The following is a 27455-nucleotide window of genomic DNA, read 5'->3' on the forward strand; positions in this document are numbered from 1 at the left end:
AGTAATCTTTGGTGAACATGAGAATCCTCTATCACATTTAGATTTAATTTTTATTAATATGGTAATTCTGATAGACATTCAGTAGTTAATCGAATTAGTACCTACTTTTCACATAAAATGACCTTTTCACATAATGTGAAAATGACTTTTCACGTAAAATCACATATGCTTATATGATTTTTTTTTTCCCCCCCCCCGAGCACTTGTTGGGGGAGGGGCAGAGAGATGGAGAGAGAGAATCTTAAGCAGATTCTACGCCCAGCGTGGAGCTGCACTTGGGGCTCGATCTCACAACCCTGAGATCATGACTGGAGTAGGAATCAGGAGGTGGGTGCTCAACTGACTGAGTTACCCAGGCGCCCGTTTTTTCATATTTTATATCTGTATGTTTATTGAAGAACCTTGAAAGAAAATTTTATATTCCCAAATGGTACTTTCTTTTTTTCTTTTTCCATATAGAAATGGAATTTCCTTCTTCTTTGACCAGCACTGAAAGAGCTTTTATTCATCGATTGAGTCAGTCTCTTGGTTTGGTCTCTAAAAGTAAAGGGTAAGCTGATAGCTTTTCTTATTTAAAAAGAATTATTTACCAAAAAAAGAAATGTTCCTGACTTCATTTAAATAGTTATTACTGTTTTAGATTCACGTACTTAATTATATTGTAGATAAACTGATTCATGTCTGTACCAAACTCAGCTCTTTGCTTTTCCTCCTATCTTGCCCTTTTTTGTTTTCCCTTAGGGGTTAAAAAAAAAAAGTAAAATTTAAAATGTAAGAAAAATAGTTTAAAAGTTGTTGCTTGCTTGAGGAAAATGTTTTTTTTTTTTTTTTCATAGAAACTAAGTCTCTTTTTTTAAACAGAATGGAGGGACGAAAGATAAGTACAATTATTTACAGAACTATTTCTTTCAATGTTACTGTACTGTAGTGGTAACTTTAGAATACATAATCATTGTTTTCTTTCTTACCAGCTCAAGAATCTGATGATTGGAAAAGACTAAATAAAATGGACCAGGAAGAAACAGTATATATATTTTTGAGGGCCACTGATCCGTAGGGGAAAAAGTCATTTGAACCATCCAAATTGAAGAACTCTGTGATTACGTGAAGCAATTTCATTTTGGGAATAAGGATGAAGGGGTTGATATATAGCAGGGTTTCTCAATATTGGCATTATTAACATTGCAAACCGGATAATTATTGTGGAGGACTGTCTTGTGTATTGTAGCATATCTAACCTTACCCAGTAGCACCTCCACCCGCAGCTGTAACAACCAAAAATGCCTCTAGACATTGCCAAAATGTTCCTTGAGGAGCAAAGTTGCCTCTGGTTAAGAACCAAGGAGGGGGGAAAGAAAGATAAAATTTCAGCTTACCAGGGTTTAGGTTAAGAAGAGAGAAAACAAAAGATTATGAGGTCATTATTTTTAACAGCAGGAAGGTCCTAAGATGAAAGTATCTGATGTAGGAATGTCTGGCATTTGAATGCCCACAGTGATACATTACTGAGTAAGATGGGATTTAGCTTAGGTGAATGTGCATTTTGAACATCACTAAGGCCGGTGCCCGAAACTGGTAGGTTTTGAGCATGCCCATATTATAGTCCTCTGGATAAGTTAAATACAGCACTTGCAGATGAAAAGAGTACAGGGCCATAATCCTTTATCCAAAACACCTGGAACAAGTGGATTTTGAGATTCAGATTTTAGAAACATTTTAGGGTGTATTTGCAGTATGTTATGTAATACCCCTCATAAGGTGCAGGCATCACCTTTAATCAATATTCACATGAAAACATGAATATTCACAGTAAAATAAATAAATACTAGAAATAGCCTCATGTCAATGTAATCAGGCTTTCCTGCCAAATGAAGTTGCTGCCTTTAACCTTAAAAACCTACAAAACCATCTGCAAGTCCAACAAACAAAAGATAGGAACATTATTTTGTGGAGAAGGAGGAGGAAGTTGGGAGGGGTTGTTTTGAACAAAAGTGCATTGGAGAGAAGTAAGAAGGGTGATGATGGTTTCTCATTGGCTGGGTTTTGGAGTGGTCAATTTCTTGTAGAAGAAGGAACAGCAAAGTAAATCTTCCTGTTGGGGCCTGGAATTGAAACTCCTTTGCTTTTTTTTTTTTTTTTTTTTTTAGAGTAGGAGAGAAAGAGGGTTGGGGGAGGGAGGAGGTAGGGGCAAAGGGAGAGGGAGATAGACAATCTTAAGCAGGCTCCACACCCAGCATAGAGCCTGACACAGGGTTCAATCTCATAACCCTGAGATCATGACCTGAGCTGAAATCAGGAGTTGGACTCATTGAGTCTTTTTTAAAAAATATTTTATTTATTTATTTGACAGAGACACAGCAAGAGAAGGAACACAAGCAGGGGGAGTGGGAGAGGGAGAAGCAGGCCTCCTGTGGAGCAGGGAGCCGGATGTGGGGCCTCTGTCGCAGGACCCTGGGATCATGACCTGAGCTGAAGGCAGACGCTTAACGACTGAGCCACCCAGGTGCCCTGGGTCTCATTGAGTCTTTTTTTTTTTTTTTTTAAAGATTTTATTTATTTATTTGACAGAGACAGCAAGAGAGAGAACACAAGCAGGGGGAGTGGGAGAGGGAGAAGCAGGCTTCCCGCTGAGCAGGGAGCCCGATGTGGGGCTCCATCCCAGGACCCTGAGATTATGACCTGAGCCCAAGGCAGACACTTAAGGACTGAGCCACCTAGGCACCCCCAAGCTTCTTTCCTCTTGAGGAGTCTTCAGTTGGGTCTGTAATTGACAATTCTTCCTGTAATTGACATGAGTAGCTTGGCTTTCCCTACAGGTCTCCCTTTCTAGCATCCCCTCTCCACTTTAGTGAGGTTTCCCTTTATTTTCACATTGCAAACTTACAGAAATCTTCCAGTTTTCACTGTTGCTTGGGTTAAGAGTTGCAGATAAGAGATTGTGGGTCTTCACCAGAAAGCATCTGTTGTAAGGCACAGTTCTGTAGCTACGTTATTTCTATGGTTAAATGGGTTCTGAATTCTGAACAGTTAACTTGGAAATGACCATTAGAAATTACCCTTAGAAAAGCAGTCCATTAGAATGGACTACATCTGCTTCTGTTCAGTAGCATGATTGTTTAAGGGATGGTCCTGAATGGAGAAACCTGGGGAAGGGGAGAGAGCAAGATAGAAGTTATCAGGACAAAAAAAGGTGGGCGAGGAAACACTGAAGGGACAGAGAGAGGAAAAAAGATGCTAAGGGAGCCAGGCAACCCTGCATTCTCATCTAGGCCATAGTACCTATTCCTAGTGGTCTGCAAATCCTGTTAGGAAATGTCCTAGCGCTTTCCCTCCCCTTTTATCTTTGATTAAAGGTAGTACGATGCTTATCTGTCCTTGTGATTTTCAGATGCCTTTCTTTTCACATATATGAAGTACTTTGAGTATGGTTGTCATATCCTTTCTTTTCACTTATATGAGAATTTGTACCTGACTTTCATTTTCATGGGTTTTCCTGTTTACCGTTGAGTAAAGGATTTTTTTCCCCCACTTCCTAGCATAACTTCATTGACTTAGTAAGTTAGTATTTCTTTTGTACCTGGTATCATGGTTGCTTAATAGGTATTTGAGAGAGAGCCTGGTGTGGAGGAAGAGGGAGGAAGGTTGGATTTCACTCCCAGTGTCTCACTGCCTCATTCTCTAGTTTTGGTCATGGCCCTTAACTTTCAAGGCCTATTTTTTTAAATGTAAAGTATGAAGGAGTTAAGTCTCTTTGTTTTAGTTCGGATTCTGTGATTCTGTAGTTTACTTTGAGTATTTCACGAGGTTTAAAAATAGATTCCAGGCGGGGTGCCTGGGTGGCTGAGTGGTTGAGCGTCTTGAGTGTCTGCCTTCGGCTCAGGTCCTGATCCCAAGGTTCTGGGATCCAGCCCCGCACCGGCTCCCCGCTGAGTGGAGACCTTCTTGTCCCTCTCCCACTCCCCCTGCTTGTGTTCCCTCTCTCGCTGTGTCTCTCTCTGTCAAATAAATAAATAAAATCTTAAAAAAAAAAATAGATTCTAGGCTTACTGTGTGAAAGTTGACAATTATTTTTTCTCATCACTTTCTCTTTTTTGCTCTCCTTTCTTTCAAAAAGCAGCCGTCTGTGTTAGATTTTGTTTTTCATTTCCTCCTGAAGAGTTGAATTGATTTTGCAGTTGATTACTTATTTTGGATTACTTTTTATAACTGCTCATCTTTTGGTGAAAATTCTCTTGTTGGAGTAACATCCCCATTTTGTGTTCTTTAGTGTAGCCTAAAGTTTTGTTTGAAATTTTAGGCAAGCTTTCCCATACAATATTTTACCTCCTCATAATTTCCTTTTTTCCTCAACTGAGGTCTGAATTTTGGTTTTAAGAGCATACTTTTCTGAGTCTTTGTTTGACTTGTTCATGAACAAAACAGAATTTCTTTCCTGTTCTTCCTAGTCCAAGTGACACAAAATGAAATTTACAAAATGAACTTTGTTAAAGACTTGTGGAAAGAGAAACTATAAAGTACATGAAAATAGGTTTTCCAGGTACAGGTTTCTTACCCTGTGATTGCTGACGTCCCTGCTTCCTAGGTATCCACGTGTTCTAGTCACCCTGACTGGAAGGCTGTACCCTGCAAGAAAGCCCCCTTTTCAGATTCGGGTTTCTGCCTCCCTTGCCTCTTGCTTGGGAAGGTTGTGTACTGCACTCTCCTTTTCTGCCCCTACTTAAAATAGGAAAAATTGGTTAAAAGTGACTTAAGTGTCTTACTGACTTTTTGGGCATCCATTGAAAAGAAACAGCCTACAGTGCCTAAGAGTAATAATAGTGACAGCTCACGTTCATTAAGTACTCATATGCAGCAGGCCTTATGCTAATGGCTTTAAGTAGATTAGTTAATGCTCACAATAGTCTTAATCAGTAGATTCTATTAATAACATCTGGTATCTGTATAGCAGATGAAGCAGTTCAGGGTTGGAGATGTAAGTAATTCTCCCAAGATCACACAGCTAGCAAGGGGCAGAGCCAGGATTTGAACATAGTTAATGCTTCATTAATTTTTGATTGTTCACAGTGGGTTCATGGCAATGTCCTAGGAGCTGTGAGGAGTTAAACTGGAAACATTAGCTAGGTCTTGTCTTTAAGTTGTTTATAGTCCAAAGTCACAGAATGAACCAGTGTACCACCATCATGGTGTCTATGACATGAGAGCAACTTTGTTTAGTGACAAAGTTAACTGGTTTATTAATTTCCACATAGTCATAAAAGAAAGTATGAATTAGTATGATATAAACTTTAATAAATTTACAATTCTATACTACAGTATTGGGAAGAGAACAGTTTGGAGTTAGGTCTTTGTATCTTTCTGCCTAATGGAAGTATAAATTAAGGAAATAGGAAATGATGCATTTGTAAGGCATCATAAGAATGTGGATTATTTTTTGAGGCATTAGGTCCTTGGTGGCTATGAGCTTTTTTTTTTTTTTTTTTTTTTAAGATTTTATTTGCTAGAGAGAGAGAGTACAAGCAGGGGGAGCGGCAGGCAGAGGGAGAAGCAGATTCCCCGCTGAGCAAGGAGCCCGATATGGGACTCCATCCCAGGACCCTGGGATCATGACCTGAGCTGAAGGCAGCCATTTAACCGACTGAGCTACCCAGGCGTCCCTGGCTGTGAGCTTTTTAAAGATTTTATTTATTTGACAGAGAGAGAGACCGCGAGAGAGGGAACACAAGCGGGGGAGTGGGAGAGGGAGAAGCAGGCTTCCCGCGGAGCCGGGAGCCTGATGTGGGGCTCAGTCCCAGGACCCTGGGATCATGACCTGAGCCGAAGGCAGATGCTTAACGACTGAGCCACCCAGGCGCCCCTGTGAGCTTTTTAAGTTGTCATTTCAGATTTTGGTTCTTTAGCTGATTTAAAAAAAAAAAAAGATTATTTGAGAGAGAGAGTGTGCGCATGCTCAGAGGAGGGGCGGAGGGTGAGGTAGAGAGTGTGTGCGCATGCACATGTGTGAACCGGTGGAGGGGAGAGGTAGAGGGAGAGAGAGAATCCTCAAGCAGACTCCCCACTCAGCACTGAGCCGGACACAACCCTGAGATTATGATCTGAGCTGAAACCAAGAGTTGGGTGCTTAACCAACTGTGCCACCCAGGTGCCCCCTAGCTAATTTTTTAAACTGTTTACAGATTTGGAGAGTAGAGAATAGTAAGGCATATGGTTGTATTTGAGTTAAATGTTCAGTAACATGCTGTGTAAATTGATAAATTCATATTAAAATTGCATCAAATTTGATGAGTTAATAGTTTTTCTTTAAAAGGAAGAAGCCAGGGGCGTCTGGGTGGCTCAGTCGTTGAGCGTCTGCCTTCGGGTTGGGTCATGATCCCAGGGTCCTGGGATTGGGCCCCTCATTGGGCTCCCCGCTCAGCCGGAAGCCTGCTTCTTCCTCTCTCACTCCCCCTGCTTGTGTTCCCTCTCTTGCTGTCTCGCTCTCTGTCAAATAAATAAAAATAAAATCTTTAAAAGGAAGAAGGCATTGAAATGCTGAAACTTCCTGATAGCATGTATTGATTACTTTTACACTTTGAAAGTTAGGTGTTATGATGTTCTTGCCTGTAATACTAGCACATTTATGTTTAAAAATCGCATGTGGAGCTTGCATTTTATTTTGAAAAAATTATTGTGACATTAATTTGTTTAGCATCTTTTCCACATTGTGGTTTCTAGTTAATTTTGCCTTGAAAAGGAATCCCTTAATGGTTTTCTTCAAAGAATAGTGCTACTTTGGAAGGAAAGCATGATGAGATCTCAGTGTGTTAGTTTACAAAGTAGGACAAATCTCTGCTGTATTGAATGTTTTCATCCTCACAACGAGACAAATATTTTACCAAACATTTCACTAATCTTTTTATCATTTACCAGTGTCACTATGGTGCTGAATGTGGTAAGAATGAGTACTAAGAGCCACAAGTAGAATCTTACTAAAATATAAAAACCATGAAGTTGGTTATATCTTTCTACCCCACCATTTGTGTTCAAAATGAATTCAGTAAATTTTAAATGGTAATGGCTAAGTACTCACACATGCTTACTTTGAGTTATTTTTGTACATAAATGCTGTATTAGTAGTAGGCAACTTATGTTAGGAAAGTTTGAATCTGACCCATTTTAGTTGTGAGCTTGTTGAGGAGAGTATGTTTTACTCAACTTTGTAATCCCAGGTTCTAGCATAGTGCCTGGCATACAGTAGGTGCTCACTATATGATGAATGATTGAATGAATGAATGAATGAATGAAATAAAATTAGTTAAAGGTGAAATACAGCAAAACTTTCCAGAGACAGTTTTCAAGAAAATTAAAGCATCTTGGAGCTGATAGAAATAGTAGAGATTTCTAAATTAACTTGTATATAGTGTTAGAGAAATAAAATGATTTTTGATCACATAGCTAGTTAGTTGAACACAAGCCTCCTGACTCTTGGCTCTAGTGTTCATTTCAGCACACTTCCTGCCTTCTGTAGTTAAAAGTTTTATGAAATAAATGGCATAGGAGGGGAGTGAATGATTGCGTCTGTAATGACTGTGCTGAATTTTCAGAAAGGTCCTGGGAAACGAACCTACTGCAGAGATTATCTTTAGAATCCAGTAATTCTTATTTACCATGGAAATAACTGAAATTCCTAGATCAGGTTAAATTTGATTATTTCGTCTTTATCCCATAATTTAAAGATCACTAAGCACTTGTTAAGGAGTAGATGACAGTACTGAACATCTATAATTCATTAAAGCATTCCATAAAAAGTTTCTAGAAATTAAAAATCTTGGTAAAAGGCGAAAGACAAAAACCTCACTTAAGAAGGCTTAGACAGCTAAAACTCTAGGTTAATCGCCAGTTTTTTTATTGTTTTTACAATGAAAATATTGTTGAAAAGTTTTAAATCTAATGAATACTAGGAAAAGTGTACATGTACTTTTCATTTTATTTGTGGCTTTGTTGCTCACTTCTGTAATATGATAGTGACAGTAACAAATGGTAGAACATTTTATGAAATATTTTGGGTAACTTTTTAAAAATAAGTGATTTTTTCCCCCAGACTATATAATAATAGCTTTCATTCATTTAATACTTACCTTGTAACAGATGTTGCCCTTTATATGCATTATCTTTTTTAGTCATATGAGTAATCTTTTTTTTTATTAATTTATTTTTTTTATTCTTATGTTAATCCCCATACATTACATCATTAGTTTTAGATGAAGTGTTCCATGATTCATTGTTTGTGCATAACACCCAGTGCTCCATGCAGAATGTGCCCTCCTCAATACCCACCACCAGGCTAACCCATCCTCCCACCCCCCTCCCCTCTAGAACCCTGTTTGTTTTTCAGAGTCCATCGTCTCTCATGGTTCGTCAGTCATATGAGTAATCTTTTGAGGCAGGTATTACTGTTATCTTCGGCTCAGAGCTTTTAGATAATTTGCTTATAGTCCCACAGCTAAGTGGTAGAGCTAGAATTCAAACCCAGGTTGGTATGGTTTTACAGCCTGAGTGCTTTACGAGTACTATATTTTACTAGATTATGGACATGCATTATCAAATCAGTGAAAACACATTTGAGGACTTCCTGTGTGTATAACATTGTACCTGGTACTCTTGGAGCTACAAAAGTTGTAAAAGACGTTGTCGGTCCTGGACCGACAGAAGAAACAAATATACCTACGTCAAATAATTTGAATACAGCTATAAATCATCATTACCTTATAACTGAAGGTCAGAGCCCGAAGCTTTGAAAAATTTCTTTTTCCCAAGATGCATATGAAAATACTTACCAGTAATGTTGATTTATGCTTTTTTGGTCCAGCCACTAAGCTTGGTTCTCTTAACAGTTTTCGTGGGATGTGACATTACCAACATACTATGGAAACGTTCAGTGGGTGATATTAGTCTGGAGAGTGAACCATAACTTTTTTATTATCATTTTTAGATTCTGTTGTTCAGATTGGTTTTCTCCCTCTGTATGCTTCCAACTGGTGATGTTTCATCCACCATGAAGTCTGCTAAGACAAACTTTAACATTTGTGGGTAAGTAGGCCACTTTTGAGGTTTAAAACCTGGATTTGCAGCAGTTTGAAATTTTAATTGAAAATGGTCTTGTGGCCACTTCGGCACCAAACCCCTCCTTATTGACTTTTTTTGGGATTTTCAGCATCTTCTCCCAAAGCATTTTGATTTTTTTCAATGTTTTGCTTGAGACGTGTTTTCTAAGTAGGCATACGTCATTTGTGAACAAATTGACTATATGTAGTAAATAAATGATTTTTATTAATATTCAGAAAGGGAGCAAATAGATACCTAACTGTGAAGAAGAAAGATGGATCAGAAACAGCTCATGCAATGATGACCTGTAATTTGACTCATAATACAAAACATGCTGTTAGGAGCCTAATTCAAAGATTTCCTGTCACCAATAAAGAGCGTACTGAACTTCTGCCTAAAACAGAAAGAGGAAATGTGTTTGCAGTTGAAGCTGGTATGTATTTTCTGGGGAGCTTCCTTGTCTATCCTATTATTTGATGACTGTTCTTTTACCATTTTAAATTTATTAAAAAAAAAACTAAGATGCGATGAGATTTCTCAGTTTGAATCAAGAACTGTGAAAATTTTGGAACGAAATGCAGTGTTAAGGCACGTGATGAAGTTAGACAAGTCTAAGTGTCGCAGTGATAGCTATCGTTTATGGAGCACCTATTGTGTGCTAGGCAGTATGCTAAACTCTTTATGTAGGGCCTCGTAGCAACTCTCCCAAGGTAAGAATTTCCTCTATCCCAGGGGCGATTAAATGGGCTCAGAGCAGTTAAATAATTTGTTCAAGGCTACTCAACCAGCCACTAAACCGCAGAGCTGGGATTTGACTCCAGGGTCTGGACTTCCTGTATTACACTGCCAAGACATGCTAATGAGTGAGCTTTTGAATTGGGGCTTTAGCTTCTGGTAAGAGGACAGAGTCAGTACACTAACTTGCTGAAAGGTAGATAAATAATATATTTAGGTTGTAAAATGTAGTTGTAATTTTATTATTTGGAAAAATAACTTCTTAGAAAATTATTATTTACCTAAAGCGACAGATACGCATAATTTCCATTGTCTGTTGGAGAAGGTTTGTAGAGTGTAGAAAATACATGGTCCTAGATAGCAAGGAATTTAAGTTCTAAAATGTTTTGATTTATGTGAAGAATATAAAACATCATGTCTCTTTTTTATTCCTATCTGCTTATTAATTAAATGCAGATGCTAGCTAAAATTTTCAGTTAGGACCTTATATTTACACATATTATTCTACTGATCACATAATCTTACATATTTAGCTTTACACAGACAGAATATTATTCTTTTCACAATGTGTTTTCATATCGTACATAACAGATGTAATGCACATTGTTTCCCATTTTAGTTTTTTGTGTCGTTACTGATAGAAGCAAGCATGGAAACTCTTTTAGGATATCAGAATCCCGTTTTATTTTTAGTCATTATGGAGTGGTTGATTTTTGTTCATTTGTGAACACTGCATCAGAAATACTTTTAGAAATTTGCTTTTTGACTGATAACTGAAATTTGTAACTTGTTTTTAGAGTCTTAGGTGTAGGAGTACAGCAGTCGTGCATTGCTTGCTAACTTCATGTAGACTGAGTAGAGAGGAAACACTCGAATGGAATTACATTGGGAATTACTTATCTTTGTTTTCCACACTTTTTAAACATTGTTGACCATAAATTTTTGTTGTTGTTGTTCTTTTATTCATTTTCAAAGAAAACCGGGAAATGAGCAAAACAAGCGGGCGACTCAACAATGGCATACCTCAGATTCCAGTGAAAAGAGGAGAATCTGAATTTGATTCTTTCAGGCAGTCTCTGCCCGTGTTTGAGAAACAAGAAGAAATTGTTAAAATAATTAAAGAAAATAAAGTAGTTTTGATTGTAGGAGAAACTGGATCTGGAAAGACTACGCAGGTTTGTTTCTTCTTTGTTGTTAATGGAAGAAAAAATATTTTTCCCACAGGATAGTTTTATATCAAATTTGTATTTTAACCCAAAATAACCCCCATTTGGTTACTTTAATGGTTATTTCAGAGATATTACTGGGAGTACATTTTGAGAATTTATAGAAAGGAAATGTTTTAAAATACTTTTAAGCTAGCACATTGGGCCTTCATTTAAATAGAAATGGGGATGTGATTGGGCATCATAAAGGAATATGGACGAGGCTAGTCTTGTAACCTCCGTGAGCCAGAGCCCTCATTTGTAAAATGGAGCTAATAATTGCTCCCATTTACGGTGAAGGTTAGAGATGTCTGTAACGTGCTGATCAGTGTTTTGTACGTAGCAGCTAAATTAACAGCAGTATTAATAATGACGTGTTAATATAAAGTCGACTGTAGACATTGAGGCCTGCGCAGGTCCCAACCTGTCTGTGGTTTGGGGTTGCTATCCGTCTCATAAAGCAAAGTAGAGGGTTTGTCCTCTGGGAAGACAAAGTCGTCTTCTCCTCTGAGAAAGCCTCCTACATAGGTTGGCTTTGGCATCTTCTGGGAATAGGGAGGCAGGGATTGAGGCCTCAGGAGTCTGGGTTTTCGGCTGAGGTAGAGAAGACAGTGCTTATAACCAGAAAGTCCAGAGTTGGGTGTAAGTAATTGCCTCCAGGACTCATTACTGTTAACCCAGCCTGGGCTTCGTCACAAGTGTAGAAGGAGAGTCCTTAATATTAAAATAATAATAATACAGCTTAAAAAAAATAAAGTTGACTGTAGAATGGAATCAGTATGACAGATTTGACCTGGATGTTTAGTATCAAAGTACTTCATTATGCAGTTTCTCTCTGGGTGACAGATTGGAAGTAAGTATGGCATAGTGATTTGACCTTGTTTATGTTCTTTACGTGTTCACATGTTAAAATAGTAAAATTACTTTGCTTTTGATAGAGATTCAGATAGAATAGTCAATATAATTTTACATCTTTTCTTTTATGGACACATAAATTTGCTTTTGACAATTGCTTAACATTTCCTATGGTCATATTTGTTGGTGTAATAAACTTAGTCCATAGGTAAGGCAAGGGAGTGGAGGCAAAGTTGACTATAAAGTTTACCACTTATTTACTTGAAGGACTTAACCATTTTTACAGAAGTATAACTATCCCTCAAACTTGAGCCTTTAAAACTAAATAATGAAAAACATGATGAAATTTTTATCTGAGCACAATATATAAGATTATTCTTCGGTGTGAGTCCTTTTATGATTAATTGAAATTCCATGGAGTCATTCCAGAGAATCTGTTCAGTTGTTGATTGTTTTAGTATTAGAGTAAGTTTTACCAGTAGGTTTTAATAGTACCGGTTCTAATTATATTGAACAGAGATTATGAGTGTTCACTTTGGCAGCACATACACTGAACAGAGATTATGAAAGTTTTGACAAATATAACAAATATGTTTTCATTTAAATTATTTGAATATTCTTGCTAAATGATCTTTGTATATGGGCATTAAGTATGCTTATTTTCACAATTATGTATATCATTTAATAGGTATGAAGATACTTGAGAATTTAATTAGAAATGAATTATTTGCGGGGCGCCTGGGTGGCTCAGTCGTTAAGCGTCTGCCTTCGGCTCAGGTCATGATCCCGGGGTCCTGGGATCGAGCCCCGCATCGGGCTCCCTGCTCCGCGGGAAGCCTGCTTCTCCCTCCCCCACTCCCTCTGCTTGTGTTCCCTCTGTCGCTGTGTCTCTCTCTGTCAAATAAATAAATAAAATCTTTAAAAAAAAAAAAAAGAAATGAATTATTTGCTTTTTGCTTTTCAAGAAGAAATTATTAATCTAATGGGTTTACATCTAAGAAATGATCGCATCTTATTTGAGGAGTTAAAGTAAAATTACTGATGTGTCTGTTTTATGAAATATAAATAGAATTTAAAGTTCATATCATTGGCCAGTTTCATCTTGCCTTTAGTAGCATTAGGAAGTTAATTGCCTTTTGCATTTTCATGTTCATTGTTCATGTTCATTATGTAAAATTCAAACATTATGGAAAATAGTACATAGAAAGTGAAAGATTTCTAATTCTCTTGCTACTCTCCATGTACTTTTTCTTTCTTTTTTTTTTTTAAGATTTTATTTATTCGTCAGAGAGAGAGCACAAGCAGGGGCAGTGGCAGGCAGAGCAGGCAGACAGAGAAGCAGGCTCCCCACTGAGCAAGGAGCCTGATGCCGAGACTCAATCCCAGGATGCTGGGATCATGACCTGAACGAAAGGCAGACGCTCAACTGACTGAGCCACCCAGGTGTCCCTCTCCATGCACTTTTGTCAGAAACTTGGGAGTATGTATTTCTGTTTTTTTTTTATTTTAAGATTTTATTTATTTATTTGGCAGAGAGAGAGAGACAGCAAGAGAGGGAACACAAGCAGGGGGAGTGGGAGAGGGGAGAAGCCGGCTTCCCGCCGAGCAGGGAGCCCAGTGCGGGGCTCGATCCCAGGACCCTGGGATTATGACATGAGCCAAAGGCAGACGCTTAATGACTGAGCCACCCAGGCGCCCTGGAGAGAGAGAATCTTAAGCAGACTCTACACCCAGGGCAGAGCCCGACATGGGTGTTCGATCTCATAACTCTGAGATCATGACCTGGGCTGAAATCAAAATCAGGAGTTGGACGTTAACCAACTGGGCCACCTAGGGGCTCTGTATATGAATTTGTGTTTAATATTTTAGTTTCTCTTGTGAAAAAGATGTTTTAAAGTTACATTTCCTAGTTGATTGTTAGAAGTTACGTGAAAGTTGTTGATTTTATGATTATTTTATGTTAGGACATGTCACAGAACTTTTTTTTTAGTTCCAGTAGTTTTTCCATTGTGGTTGACTTGGACCTTCTGGGTATACAATCATGTCATCTCATAGGACTTTAAAACTTTCATTTCAGATTCCTCAGTTCCTTTTAGATGATTGCTTTAAAAATGGTATCCCCTGCCGTATATTTTGTACCCAGCCAAGACGGTTAGCAGCAATTGCTGTGGCCGAAAGAGTTGCTGCAGAGAGAAGGGAAAGGATTGGTCAAACAATTGGATATCAGATCCGGTTAGAAAGCAGGTAATGCCGGTTCTCCTGTAGCCTGTCTTCGATCATTCTTCGAAAAGACTAATGTTTCTATTTCACTAAATACAGAGGGTATATTGGTTGAAAAATTAGATGATCATTTTGCTTCAAGTAAGTCTTTGATAAGATGTTGAGGTCATGACTGAACTTAGTAAGGTTTTGAATACATAGCTTAAGAAAGAGTTGGGCCGTAGATACGAAACCCGTTTCATAGTTTTATGATCAAATACAAGTTATTTCACCTCTTTAACCTCGGTTTTCTCCTCTGTAAAATGGGCCAATAAAAGCAGCTAGAGCCCAGGTTTGATGTGAAGTTTATAGTAAACAATAAATGGTAGTAACGGAATTGATTATTAGAAGTGGTACTAGTAGTACCTTCTTGATGAGTGGTACTGTTTCTTTGTTCTCAGTAGTTTGGATATAGTAATTCAGAAAGCTGCTCACTTATGATGCCCTTTTTTCCCCTGAGCAAAAAGTGTTAAAGGTTTTTTTAAAAAAAATCAATTTATGGTTCCTTAACAAAATAATCAATTAATTAAAGGCTGTTAGTAATAAAAATTTTGAAAATTATCAGGTATGAAATACATATTTCACATAACTTGGGTCATGAAGCATGCATACCAGTTTACCATTATATTAGTAACCTTAAGTAACCTTTGTTAAAGTACATACAAGACTAACATTTAATGTGATCATGTTTTCATTACATATAAGAGTTTTAATTGCACGCTTTATTTTTATTTTTTTAAAAAGGGTTTCTCCAAAGACACTTCTGACATTTTGCACTAATGGGGTATTGCTTCGTACGTTGATGGCAGGAGATAGTACATTGTCAACTGTGACACATGTTATTGTGGTAAGAATATTGCTGAGTTTGCCATATATAACTCAGATTGCTTAAAGCTTTGAATATGTAATGACATTTTTAGGATAGGGTATGCATGAGAACCAATTTTTTTGAACAGCTGTTATAATCAAGTTACTTTTTATTGCCTATAATTGTTAGATGTAAATACTTGTATTAAGTAGAGATATTCTTACTGTCAGGTTTTATGAGGGCAAATAAAGTAAGTAGGTAAGTTTTTTCAAAAGTGCTTTTTACATGGGAAAATGATACACGTGCTTAGCATTCCCCAGAATGGTGAAAGTTTTCTTTTTTCTCTGTGCTTAGTCACCTGATTCCTCCTTTAGCTAATATGTATTTCCCAGTCTTAGGGGTACACTTAGTAGTCATTTAACTTCATAGTTAAGCTGCTAAATTAAGTAGCTGCTGATGAAGTAGATGTATTACCACCTTATTAAATTCTAAGTTTTTCTCGAGTTTGTGTCAGGAAAACATTAGATTAAATTGTATAAGTTTGCAATAAGCAGTTTTTGGAAACTTATTAGTTCTGTGCATTCAAACCAAAGGGTGCACCTGTGCCCGATGCTAATGGAAGCATATTTAAATATATTTTGTATGTATTAAAAGTACATCAAATTAGACTCCAGTAATTCAGAATTTGTTGTAGTTTGTGTCTTTTATATCTTCTAAGAGGCAGTGCTTTGTTACCCACAGTGGTTGTTGATGTCTGATTATTTCTGAATTGTCCATAATACAAAATTTTCATGAGTACTGATTGGCCTTATTCACATTTAATTTGAATTAGTATAAAACCTAGCAGCTCCATAATTTTAAAGACTTAGTCATCCATAATGTTTTGACTATTCCATGGTTTTATTTTTGTTTACTGCAGGATGAAGTACACGAAAGGGATCGATTTAGTGATTTTTTACTTACGAAGTTAAGAGATCTTTTGCAAAAGCACCCAACTTTGAAACTTATTCTTTCTAGTGCCGCCTTGGATGTAAATCTTTTTATAAGATATTTTGGAAGTTGTCCAGTGATATATAGTAAGTTAAATGATCAGATTTCTTCTAGGATTTTTATGAAAGTATACTTTTTGGCATGATTATATTTATTGTAATAGGAGTTGGGAATGGTCTGAAGTAGAGAGCATCCATTTCTCTTTTCTCTGAGGTATGCCTCCAAAACTCTCTAGATCTTCATCTATTCCTTTTTCATCCACACTCTTTGGGACTGTGTTGGGAGGGCAGTTCTCCTGTCTTAAAAGGAAATGTGCTTTATTTTGGTCCCGTATTTTTTAATTCTGTCCTCCAGTTTCCCCTTTGTTGCTAGACTTCTTGAAAGAGTAGTCTACGCTTGCATGTTTATTTTCTATGTACTTCTACATAGACTGCCACTTCACTTTTCTCTTGTCCTTTAATCCAAACTTGTTTTAACACCGATCTTTTAAAAAAATTATTAAATTCCTCCTTAAAAATGGAAAAAGTTGTATGTGTTTACCTCAATGATATAGTACAAATATATATAGGAGAGAGGTTCAAAATTGCCCCATCCTCTTTCCAGTTTATGTCCCACTTTCCTGAGATTACTTGAGGTTAAAGCCTCCTGTATATCCTTTCTCATGTTGTCCATGCTCATACAACATATGCAAATAGATCCATATACCTGAGATATACAGAAATTGATTTTAGAGAAATGAGCACATGCCTTATACATTAGTTTGCAATTTGCTTTATTCATATGACAGTACATCATGAAAAATCCTCCAGTGTAGTAGCTGTAGATGTAGTTCATTATTGTTTTTGATGTAGTTCATTATTTTAAGCAGCTGTTGTAATATTTCATAATATGCATGTACTATGATTTATTTAACCATTTATCTTTGGACACTCAGGTTGGTTCTAGACTCTCCTCTCCTCCCACCATAAACAGTGTTGTAATAAACATCCTTGTGTATATATCCTTATATACTGGTGCTCTTATTTCTAGGGAGAGATTCCTGAAACTAACATTGTTGAGTAAAAAGAGTGTATCTGTTCTTAATTTTAACAGATTTTGCCACTGTACTTTTTCAGAGAGCTGAAATGATTTATATGTATTTCTGTAGTGCATGGGGCTGTTCATTTGTGCATTCTTTTTTTTTTTTTTAAGATTTATTTTTTATTTTTATTTATTTATTTGAGAGAGAGAGAATGAGAGAGAACACATGAGAGGGGGAAGGGTCAGAGGGAGAAGCAGACTCCCCGCCGAGCAGGGAGCCCGATGCGGGACTCGATCCAGGGACTCCAGGATCATGACCTGAGCCGAAGGCAGTCGCTTAACCAACTGAGCCACCCAGGCGCCCTCATTTGTGCATTCTTACCAGTATTGTTTTGATACTGATTTCATTGCAAAGCCTACTATTTAAATTTTGCACAAAGATCTTAAGTTTTTTGTATTTCTCATGGTTGCCTCCCCCCCCCCACCCCCTTTTTGGGTGGGAAATGCTCACATCTCAGTTTATTTGACAACACTGCCTCCTAAGTCTTGTATTCTGCATTAGAGCCGATACTGTCACGGTCTCCTTTGTGTGCTTATGTTGGTATTTTATGGGATTCCTCCCCTGATCCATTTTCTTTTTTTCTCTTCCTTATTCACCTTCCCTTCCCTTCTTCTATTTGTTTTTCCTCTTTTTTCCTGCTCCGTGCTGTACTCTGCTAGGTACTGGAGATGCACGGGTAGTTTCCCTGGAAGCTCTTATTCACGCCCTTGGCTTCTACTTTCTTTTTTATACTCATGACTCCTGAATCCTCATTTCCAATTCAGACTAATCTCCAGAGCTTTGGGCTTGGATGTCTTATAAGCAGCTCATCTCTAATATGTCCCAAGCTAAATATTTAATCTCTTCTACAAAATCTACTTCCCATTTGTTGCCCATTTTAGTTAATCCTGGCCATCAACCTAGTCACCTAAGGCGCAAACCTGTCTGTCTTCTCATAATATTCTTGGATGATAAGATACATAAAATGTAAATGTCTGCTAACTGGAAGCTCGTTTTGGCACCTCACGTTTGACGTGTCTGACACCAAACCCCAACTCCAACCGGCCAACCTGTGGCTTTCAGCTTTCCTTGTTACTTCAGAGAATGACATCGTCATCTACCCAGTTCTGTGAGCCAGACATCCAAGAAACATGGTTGACACTTCTTATCATTCCTCCACATCCAATTCAGTGTTGAGTTCTGTGAATTTTACTTTCTATCTCTAGAGTCTGTATTTTTTCATTTTTATCATCACCAGTTTCATTCAAATGTTGTTCTCTTTCATGTGAATTATTGGAATGATGATCCAGTTGGTTCCATCCCTTCTGCTCTGTTCTAAATCTGTGCTGTCCATTGCAGCCAGAGTGGTCTTTTCTGACATGGAATTCCAAGGATGTAGAACACACTCTTGAGCTTAAGACTTTGGATAACCTTTATCTCAGGATGAAGACCTAGATCCTTAATAAGACTTGCCTCATCTCGAACTGCAGTCCCTTCTTTACTCCCTGTCTCCTGCCATATTCCGACTAGCTTGGCCATTTAGTTTCTTGAAAATATCATACTCTTTCCCAACATAGGATTGCATGTGCTTTTGTTTTCTTCATTGTACACTTTTTTCTCTCCTATTAGTTTGGTATTTTGTTTACCCCTTCTCTTGGTCTTCGTCTTCTCTAAGAAGATGATTTTCTTAACTCATTCAGATCCCCCATTATGTCATGGTATCTTGTACTTCTCTCTAAGAGGACTTACTACAACTCTGTTTTTACATTTATATTCTGGATTATTGGATTAATGTTTGTCTCCCTTGCTAGTACGTAAACTTCAGGAGATGAGGACACAGCTGTGCTGCTTCTTAGGATTTGTATTCCTGGTGCCTAGCATGATGGCAAACACGTGATAAGTAGGTCATACACCCTGGAAGAAATAAGCAAATGAACAGTTCTGTAACATAAAAATCAGAATTATGTTTACAGTATCATGAGGATGACTTGCCCTGTGGAATTGCATCTGGATTTTATACTCAGGTTCATTAACTCAGTATTCTCATGTTTTTATGTATATTATCTCTAAGATGCAAATCGACTCTTTAAAGTATTCCTGTTATTTAGTACAGGGAAGACCATTTGAAGTAAAAGAAATGTTTCTGGAAGACATCTTAAGAACTACTGGATACACAAACAAAGAAATGCTAAAATACAAAAAGGAAAAACAACGAGGTAAGCTTTTTATCAAATAATAAAGTACTATTGATACTGGGTTTTTAGAGTATTATACTGTGGAGGTACAAGGACACTTGAAAGTTTTTTCCTTTGTATATAATTGTATAATATTATATTAGAATTCTGTCCCAAGTGTACTTTTTACATTGTGGTTTATGCCCATAAATTATAATCTGTAGAGAGGAATTGAAAGTGGATGCCAGGGTTGAGGAGGAGTGTGTCCGTATCCAGAGATGCAACCAGTGTTGTAAGGAGGCAGAAGAGTATGTGCTGCTGCATATGTGATAGGTCACGTATGGTAAAAGTGAGGTATGCCACAGCAGAGCTCATGGGACGGGAGTGGGGAGTGGGCGGAAGGATTGAAAAGAGTAGCATGTGAGTGATAACAAGCTCATCTTTGATACAAATGCCAAGTCTTTAAATCTTGACTTTTTTTTTTTTTTTTTTTTTTAGAGAGAGTGAGCCTGAGTGCAGGGGTAGGGGGTGCAGAGTGGTAGAAGGAGAGGGAGAGAGAGAATCCCAAGCAGTCTCCACGTTCATCACGGAGCCTGATGCGGGGCTCGATCTCGCGACCCTGAGATCATGACCTGAGCCCAAATCAGGAGTTGGATGCTTAACCACCCGAGCCACCCAGGCACCCCTCAAATCTTGATTTTGTTATGAGTTGCATCTGTACTTAGAATTTAGCATTATTTGCCCATTAATACGTCTCTTATCATGACTTACACTATCTCTCACCTTTTGAGTTAGGGTGAGATTCTTTTTTGCTGACTTTTTTTTTTTTAAGATTTTATTTATTTATTTGAGAGAGAGAGAATGAGAGAGAGCACATGAGAGGGGGGAGGGCCAGAGGGAGAAGCAGACTCCCTGCTGAGCAGGGAGCCCGATGCGGGACTCGATCCAGGGACTCCAGGATCATGACCTGAGCGAAGGCAGTCGCTTAACGAACTGAGCCACCAAGGCGCCCTCTTTTTTGCTGACTTTTAACTACATTATTCATGATAAAGATTTGGCTTCAAGCTTTGATTTCTTTGTTTAGTCTGTATGACCTTGGACCGGTATCTTAAGTTCTTTGGATTATCCACCTGAAGAAAAGCAACTAGCAGTGCCTATTTCACAGTGCAGTGCCGGAGCATTAGTATGCAGATCATAAAACTATATCTTTAAACTTTTGAAGGTGAAAATGGTGTATAATTTTTATCTCAAGCAACTGACATGGTGGTAGAAGTTCAGGAAATGGTTTTCTACACAGTGCTGTATGAATATTATTCAGTGACTTGAGCAATATTTAGTGTAGGGCTAAAATACTGTTCTTTGAATTTGGAGTCACTTAGAAGTAAACTTCTCACTAATAACACGAACTAGGTGATGTTTTTAAGCAGTTTCATATGTCCTTAAGGTTCAGCATAACACATTTTACTAAATGTTTCTTGTTAATGTATTTTGAAAAAGTAACTTCAGAATTAGGCCAACTTTTAAGTATTTTCAAACTCACTTAATTTTTTTTTTTTTTTTTAAGATTTTATTTCTTTATTTGACACAGAGAGAGAGCAGGAGAAGCAGACTCTCCACTGAGCAGGGAGCCTGATGCAGGGCTTGATCCCAGGATCCTGGGATCATGACCTGAGCTGAAGGCAGACACCTAACAACTGAGCCAACCAGGCGCCCCCAAGCTCACTTAATTTTTTTAAACAAAGGAATAAATTCCCCCAAATAAAGCATTTATCTGCTAATTCTTTCTTTTGTTACTAATTTAGAAGAGAAACAGCAAACCACCCTTACAGAATGGTATTCCGCTCAAGAGAATACTTTCAAGCCTGAGTCTCAGAGGCAGAGAACTGTTCCCAATGTGACTGAAGAGTATGATTTATTGGATGACGGTGGTGATGCTGTCTTCAGCCAGTTGGTAAGACCTTGTTGGTTTCACACTGATACTTTGAGTGAAAATCGTATAGTTTAAAGAACATCTTATGAGATTATAATTGTTACTGCATTATTACAGTGTAATTTTCTTAGTTTATCTTAGGCTACAACCTATTTTTTCAGAACAACTTTCTCATGTACTTTTTTTTGGCAAATAATGCAGCGTCTTTTATTATTTTATTCTCAGTTTAAATTATTTCAATAAAATAAATTTTTGGAAGAAAATAGTTATAGATATTATACATATACATATAGATATTATACATATTATACATATACATATATTATACATATACATTATCAGTCTGATATTTTATCATCTCAAAAGTTTAAGAACCTATGAGCTAAACAATGTAAGATAAGTTCAGTTAAGAGAAAATTGAGAAAAGACTGTTGATATTAGAGCACATAATCCACCAGCCAGCTGTGTGACTTTATAAAATCACTTACACAGTGTAGACCTCAGTCTCTTCTCTGCTCCTTTTCCTTTTTCTTTTTTGCTACAGAATCTTTTACAAACGAAATATTTCATAGAAGCCCAGCGTGCTCATCCTCAGTGTCCACCCCCATCCCTCAGTGGGGCCTCTGCTACCTTGGGTTTCATGGAATCTGTTTGAAAACTGGAACTAGCTGGTTTCCTAGGCGTCTTCTGGTCTTTCATTCTGGTTTAGAATTCTTTAAAAGGCATTGGTGATTAGTGGGATGCAAAATATTGCTGGGCTTGTATACTTCTTAGAAAGGTTTTAACTGTTTTGAGCATGAGAAGGTACATATGCAGTCACCTAAGCAGATATGTTTTAAGTTCTAATGCATCCAAATGAACTATACATGTTTCTAAAAATGCTTTTGAAGAATGTTTAGAAGTTGTTAGGTAGTATGGGGAACATCCTTTTGGTTCAGTGAACAGCATTTTGACCATTAAATTAGTGTTTCTTAAGCCTGGCTGTGCATGATCATCACCTCAGGAACTTTTAAAGCCCTGTAGAATCTGGCCTCCATCAGCAGAGGTTCTAACGAACTTGCTCTGGGGTGGGACCTGGCATCAGTGTTGAAAAACACAGGGGGTGGCCCCTCTGGTGTGCAGCTGGGAGGGAGAACCACTGGGGTACAGTGTATTTCGCAGCGTTCTGCCAGAAGCACATTTAGCTAATATTTTGACTGAATCATCCTCCTTTGTTTACAAACTCATTTGCAGAGAAGAGATAAATGTAAGAACAAGATGCTGTAGTATAAGTGGAATGTTTGTGTTGAGATGAGAAACTTTTATGTCAAAGCCGATGATGTAATACATGGTTAGTAGTCCTTGTGGCCATTGTGGTCATCTCACATTCTTTGCATATAAAGGTTAAGCTGTTGGGTAATTTATAATCTTTCCTTTTTTTTTTTTTTTAAAGACAGAAAAAGATGTGAATTGCCTTGAACCATGGTTAATAAAGGAAATGGATGCTTGTCTCTCTGACATATGGCTACATAAAGATGTTGATGCCTTTGCTCAGGTCTTTCACCTTTTTTTAACTGAAAATGTTAGTGGTACGTGTAATTTCTTAAAACATATTTTTATTACTCTTATGGTTATTTCTGGTGGAAGTGTAGTTTAATTCAAAGTGTATGTACTGCATTTTTGTTCATTACCGGTAATCTGTTCTTTTGGAGTACTTATTTCACACGGACAAATCAGGATCTTATCAGCGTAGTAGAACAAATAAATACTGTGTTAAATCAGGGATTCTTTTTTTTTTTTTTTTTTAAGTAAGTTCTTCGCCCAACGTGGGGCTTGAACTCATGACCCTGAGATCGAGTCCCATGCTCTACCGACTGAGTCAGTCAGGTGCCCCTAAATCTTGTGATTCTTAATCTAGTTGTCTCCAGAAAGGTTATACGGGGTCTGTGAATATATGACAGTTATGTGCAAAAGTGTATTTATATATATGTATTGTGCATATAAATATACTCCCTTCCCTCCCAAGGGAATATCTTGGATTTTTAAAGAAATTTGTGTTTTCAAAAAAGGAAGGAAGAGCAAGGTTAATAACTTTGCTCTAGATTTTGTATTTAGTAAATGGACGATTTCAGCATACCTTTAGTTATATGAGCTCAAGTACTAATTCACATGGATATGCTTTATGTCATGTGATGTGTTTTCACTAATGACCTATCCTGATTTTATTAGTTGATTATAGTGGATACTGGTAACCAGAGGTCAGTTTCAGAGCCCTGAAGGCTTCTAGGCAAAAGACAGAATGAAAAACCATAGAAGGTCAGTACTGAAAAGGATTTAGATGTCAAGTAATTTATCCCCTCACTTAAACTTCTCAGCATTATTATTATTGTTATAATTATTGATTATTCCTTTCTTGAAACACTTTCTTCAGTTAACCTCTCAGATTCCATGCTTGCTTTATTTTCTTCTTTCTTGTGTCCCTCGCTGGAACTTCTTGGTTTCTTCAGCAGAATTTTCCCCTTTTCCCTGACTTCTTCTTTTTTTTTTTTTTTAAAGATTTTATTTATTTACTTGAGAGAGAGAGAATGAGAGAGAGAGAGAGAGAGCACGTGAGATGGGGGAGGGTCAGAGGGAGAAACAGACAGGGAGCCCAATCCCTGACTTCTTAAATATGGAATGGCCCAGGCCTCAATCCTTTGGTGTTGCTTCTGTTTACACTTTACTTCTAATGTGGATCTCATCTAGTCATTGTTTTAAATACTTATTTAAAATGACTCTTAATTTTACTGTTTCAGTCCTGACCTCCCCCCTGACTTGAGTACACCTGATCACTTGACATCTCCCCTTGGGTGTCTATTAGGAGACTAAAACTAGGTATGCCCCAAACAACTTTTGGTTCCCTTCTCACTTCCTTCCTGACCTGCCTTTTCCTAAATGATCGTAATCAGTTGTAGACTTCTTTAAAAATTCATGTGCCTGGCCATCCCAGACGTTTTGAAACTGAATTTTCACCTAGTTGCTGAGGCAACAAAACATAAAGTAAGTCATTTTTTAAGAAAAGATTTTATTTATTTAATTTGAGAGAGAGCGCATGAGTGGGGGCAGGGAGGGGCGGCGGGGGGAGAGGCAGACTCCCCACTGAGCAGGGAGCCCCATGTGGGACTCGATCCCAGGACCCTGAGATCATGACCTGAGCCGAAGGCAGACGCTTAACGACTGAGCCACCCAGGCGCCCCCCCCCCCCCTTTTTTTTTTTAAAGATTTTTATTTATTTATTTGACAGAGAGAGACACAGCAAGAGAGGGAACACAAGCAGGGGCTGGTAGTTTTACCTTCTAATTAAATTCTGAATCTGACCCTATTTTACTTCCCCTACTGCTGCCATTCTAGTCCAAGCCAACATTTCTCTCTGGGGACGATTGTAGTAGCCTGTGAACTGCTTTTATTCTTATGTCATTATAGTCTGTTCTCCAGAGAACAATCAGACTGATCCTTTCAAAAAAAACCTGGATCGTGCTTCTTCCCGGCTTTCCACTCTCCCGTGGCTTTCAGTTACACTTTGAATAAAAATCAGAGTTCTTTCCCTGATTGGGTCTCTGACTGCCTTTTTTTTTAACTTATTATTTTTAAATTTTATTTTATTTTATTATGTTAGTCACCATACAGTATATCATTAGTTTTTGATGTAGTGATCCATGATTCATTGTTTGCATATAACACCCAGTGCTCCATTCAGTGCGTGCCCTCTTTAATACCCATCGGTGGGTCTGACTGCCTTTTTGATACCATTTTGTACGACTCTGGACCTTTTGCCACTGTTACCTCCTTGTTCTTCATGTATTGGAACATTCCGACCTGGGGGGTCTTCGCTTTGGTTGTTTCCTGTGCCTGGAATGCCGTCCCCGCAGATGATCGTATGGCCCAACGTCTACTTCATGTAGGTCTCTGCCTGGATCTTGCCTCCTCAGAGAGGCCTCTTTGGGGTCATTTTACTGAAATTGTGCCCTTCTTTCAATCTCCGTACCCTGCCGTATTATACACTATTGTAGTTTCATTACCTGACGGCATGTATTTTTTAATTTTGTTTTACTCTCTGTCTCATTCACTAGAATGTAAACAGCATGAGGATGGAAACCTCGTTTGTTTTACTCATCTCTTATACCCAGAGGTTTTGTAGTAAGTGCCCAATAAATATTTGTTGAAAAATGATACAACTTATAAGCATCCTACCAAATGATCATCTATTTGAACATGTTTAGTGATAGGAGGCTCACTTCCTTTCTTCAGGACATTTTTTTTTCAAATTTGGTTTCTTTTAATTGCTATTTTTTTTATATGTTAAAAAGAGTGAAGTGAAATCTACCTATATAGCTTCTCCCCTCTTCTGCCTTTGGGGTGATAATGGGGAGATTTAGTGTCTGTTTATACCTTACAGACCTTCAGGTATGAAGATAGTTATTCTTTCTGCTTTCTTTGTTTTTTGGGCTGACCAGACCTGACTTCAGCTGTTTGTCTTTAACATGAGATGCTGTTTAGTCTTCTCCTGCCCTTGTTTGCCTTCTTTGTTATGTGGAATTTGTCCCTTTTAAAAAGCATGCTGTCCAGTCCTGAGTGTTAATCTTAGTGACTAGCTTCAGGTAGAGTAGGTCAATCAACCTAAAAAACTCTACTCTTTATCTACAGTAATTCAGCCTGTGGTCAGTATAGCTCTTTGCCACTACATTGTCTTACTGATTCATACTGACTTGGAAACTTCTAGTTCTTTTTTTTTTTTTTTTGAATCCCCCCTTTTGTTTTCTTTTTTTTTTTTTTTTTTTTTTTTTTTGAGTTTAAGACATTCTATTTATTCCTTTTAAATCTCATGATTAGATTTGGCCCATTGCTTTTGCTTCACAACTTTTTTTCCCCCCAGTTCTAATTGTTACCTAATATATTAATAAACTTTCTCAGTTTATGAACTCAAGAGGCCTGGGTCACTGACCAAGTGTTGTGTATGCTTTAGGTCAGCAGTTGGGTGTGGTTGTTCAAGTGCATGCATTTGCTAATCCAACAAACCACTTAAGAAGGGAACGAAGATCTTTTGGCCTTTCTTGTTATTTTTTTTTCTTAAGATTTTATTTATTTATTTGTCAGAGAGAGAGAGCGCAAATAGGCAGAGCAGCAGGCAGAGGGAGAAGCAGGCTCCCTGCTGAGCAGAGAGCCCGATGCGGGACTCGATCCCAGAACCCTGGGACCATGACCTGAGCTGAAGGCAGGCGCCAAACCAACTGAGCCACCCAGGCACTCCATGGCCTTTCTTGTTCTTTGTAAATGTATTTTGGTTTCTATTGCTCTATTTTTTTCAGCTTATTGGTTATTAAAAAACTATTTCGAAAAGTAATTTTTTGTATTTGGAAATGTGGACATTTGTTCATCTCCAGTTTTCTGGCAGTCTTTTTTTTCCTCCCACAGGAAAAAGCTTAGCAATCTTAACTGAAAGTTAGGAAAATTTGAACTCTGAAGCATGTTGCTTTAAAATATTTATGAAGCATTAATATATTATTCTTGACCTTCTTCCTAGATATTTCTTTAGTGTATACTTCGATGTCATCATCCTATGGATCCAGGTTCCTCATCTTTTTTTTTTCTTTTAAAGATTTTATTTTTAAGGGGCACCTGGGTGGCTCAGTCGTTGGGCGTCTGCCTTCGGCTCGGGTCATGATCCCAGGGTCCTGGGATCGAGCCCCGCATCGGGCTCCCTGCTCGGCGGGAAGCCTGCTTCTCCCTCTCCCACTCCCCCTGCTTGTGTTCCCTCTCTCGCTGTGTCTCCCTCTGTCAAAATAAATAAATAAAATCTTTAAAAAAAAAAAAAAAAGATTTTATTTTTAAGTAATTTCTATACCCAGCGTGGGGCTCGAACTCACAACCCTGAGATCAGGAGTCACATGCTCTACTGACTGAGCCACACAGGTGCCCCTGCGTCCCTCATCTTTATGAAAGTTTCACTAGACATTTTCTAGAGTGCAGTATTCTAATGTCTTAAGCTATCTGAAGTAAACAAAAATGTTGATAGCTCTTAACAGTTATTGACTTCGCATCTTTTTATTTCCCTTCTAAAATCTCAACCCTTAATTGGCACCAGAGTTGAAAATACTTCATGTAATCCAGGAAACATCCTGCTTCGTAGGTTTTTTTTTTTTTTTTTTAAGATTTTATTTATTTGACAGAGAGAGACACAGCGAGAGAGGGAACGCAAGCAGGGGGAGTGGGAGAGGGAGAAGCAGACTCCCTGCTGAGCAGGGAGCCCGATGTGGGACTCGATCCCAGGACCCTGGGATCATGACCTGGGCTGAAGGCAGACGCTTAACGACTGAGTCACCCAGGCGCCTCCATAGGTTTC

At 38.0% G+C, this 27455-nt stretch overlaps 1 protein-coding gene across 1 annotated transcript in view; it reads left to right on the top strand.

Moving 5' to 3' along the window:
- YTHDC2 (YTH domain containing 2) overlaps positions 1-27455 on the top strand; it is a 73436-nt gene that overhangs the window by 1321 nt on the left and 44660 nt on the right. Inside the window, exons 2-10 of the mRNA XM_021701891.1 lie at positions 460-550; positions 9318-9514; positions 10792-10991; positions 13954-14120; positions 14880-14982; positions 15863-16019; positions 19102-19209; positions 20970-21118; positions 22530-22665. Coding sequence (XP_021557566.1) covers positions 460-550; positions 9318-9514; positions 10792-10991; positions 13954-14120; positions 14880-14982; positions 15863-16019; positions 19102-19209; positions 20970-21118; positions 22530-22665 — 1308 coding nt within the window. The remainder of the gene's footprint in view (positions 1-459; positions 551-9317; positions 9515-10791; positions 10992-13953; positions 14121-14879; positions 14983-15862; positions 16020-19101; positions 19210-20969; positions 21119-22529; positions 22666-27455) is intronic.

This window comes from Neomonachus schauinslandi, chromosome 7 (genome assembly GCF_002201575.2).
Source record: "Neomonachus schauinslandi chromosome 7, ASM220157v2, whole genome shotgun sequence".
Taxonomy (NCBI): Eukaryota; Metazoa; Chordata; class Mammalia; order Carnivora; family Phocidae; genus Neomonachus; species Neomonachus schauinslandi.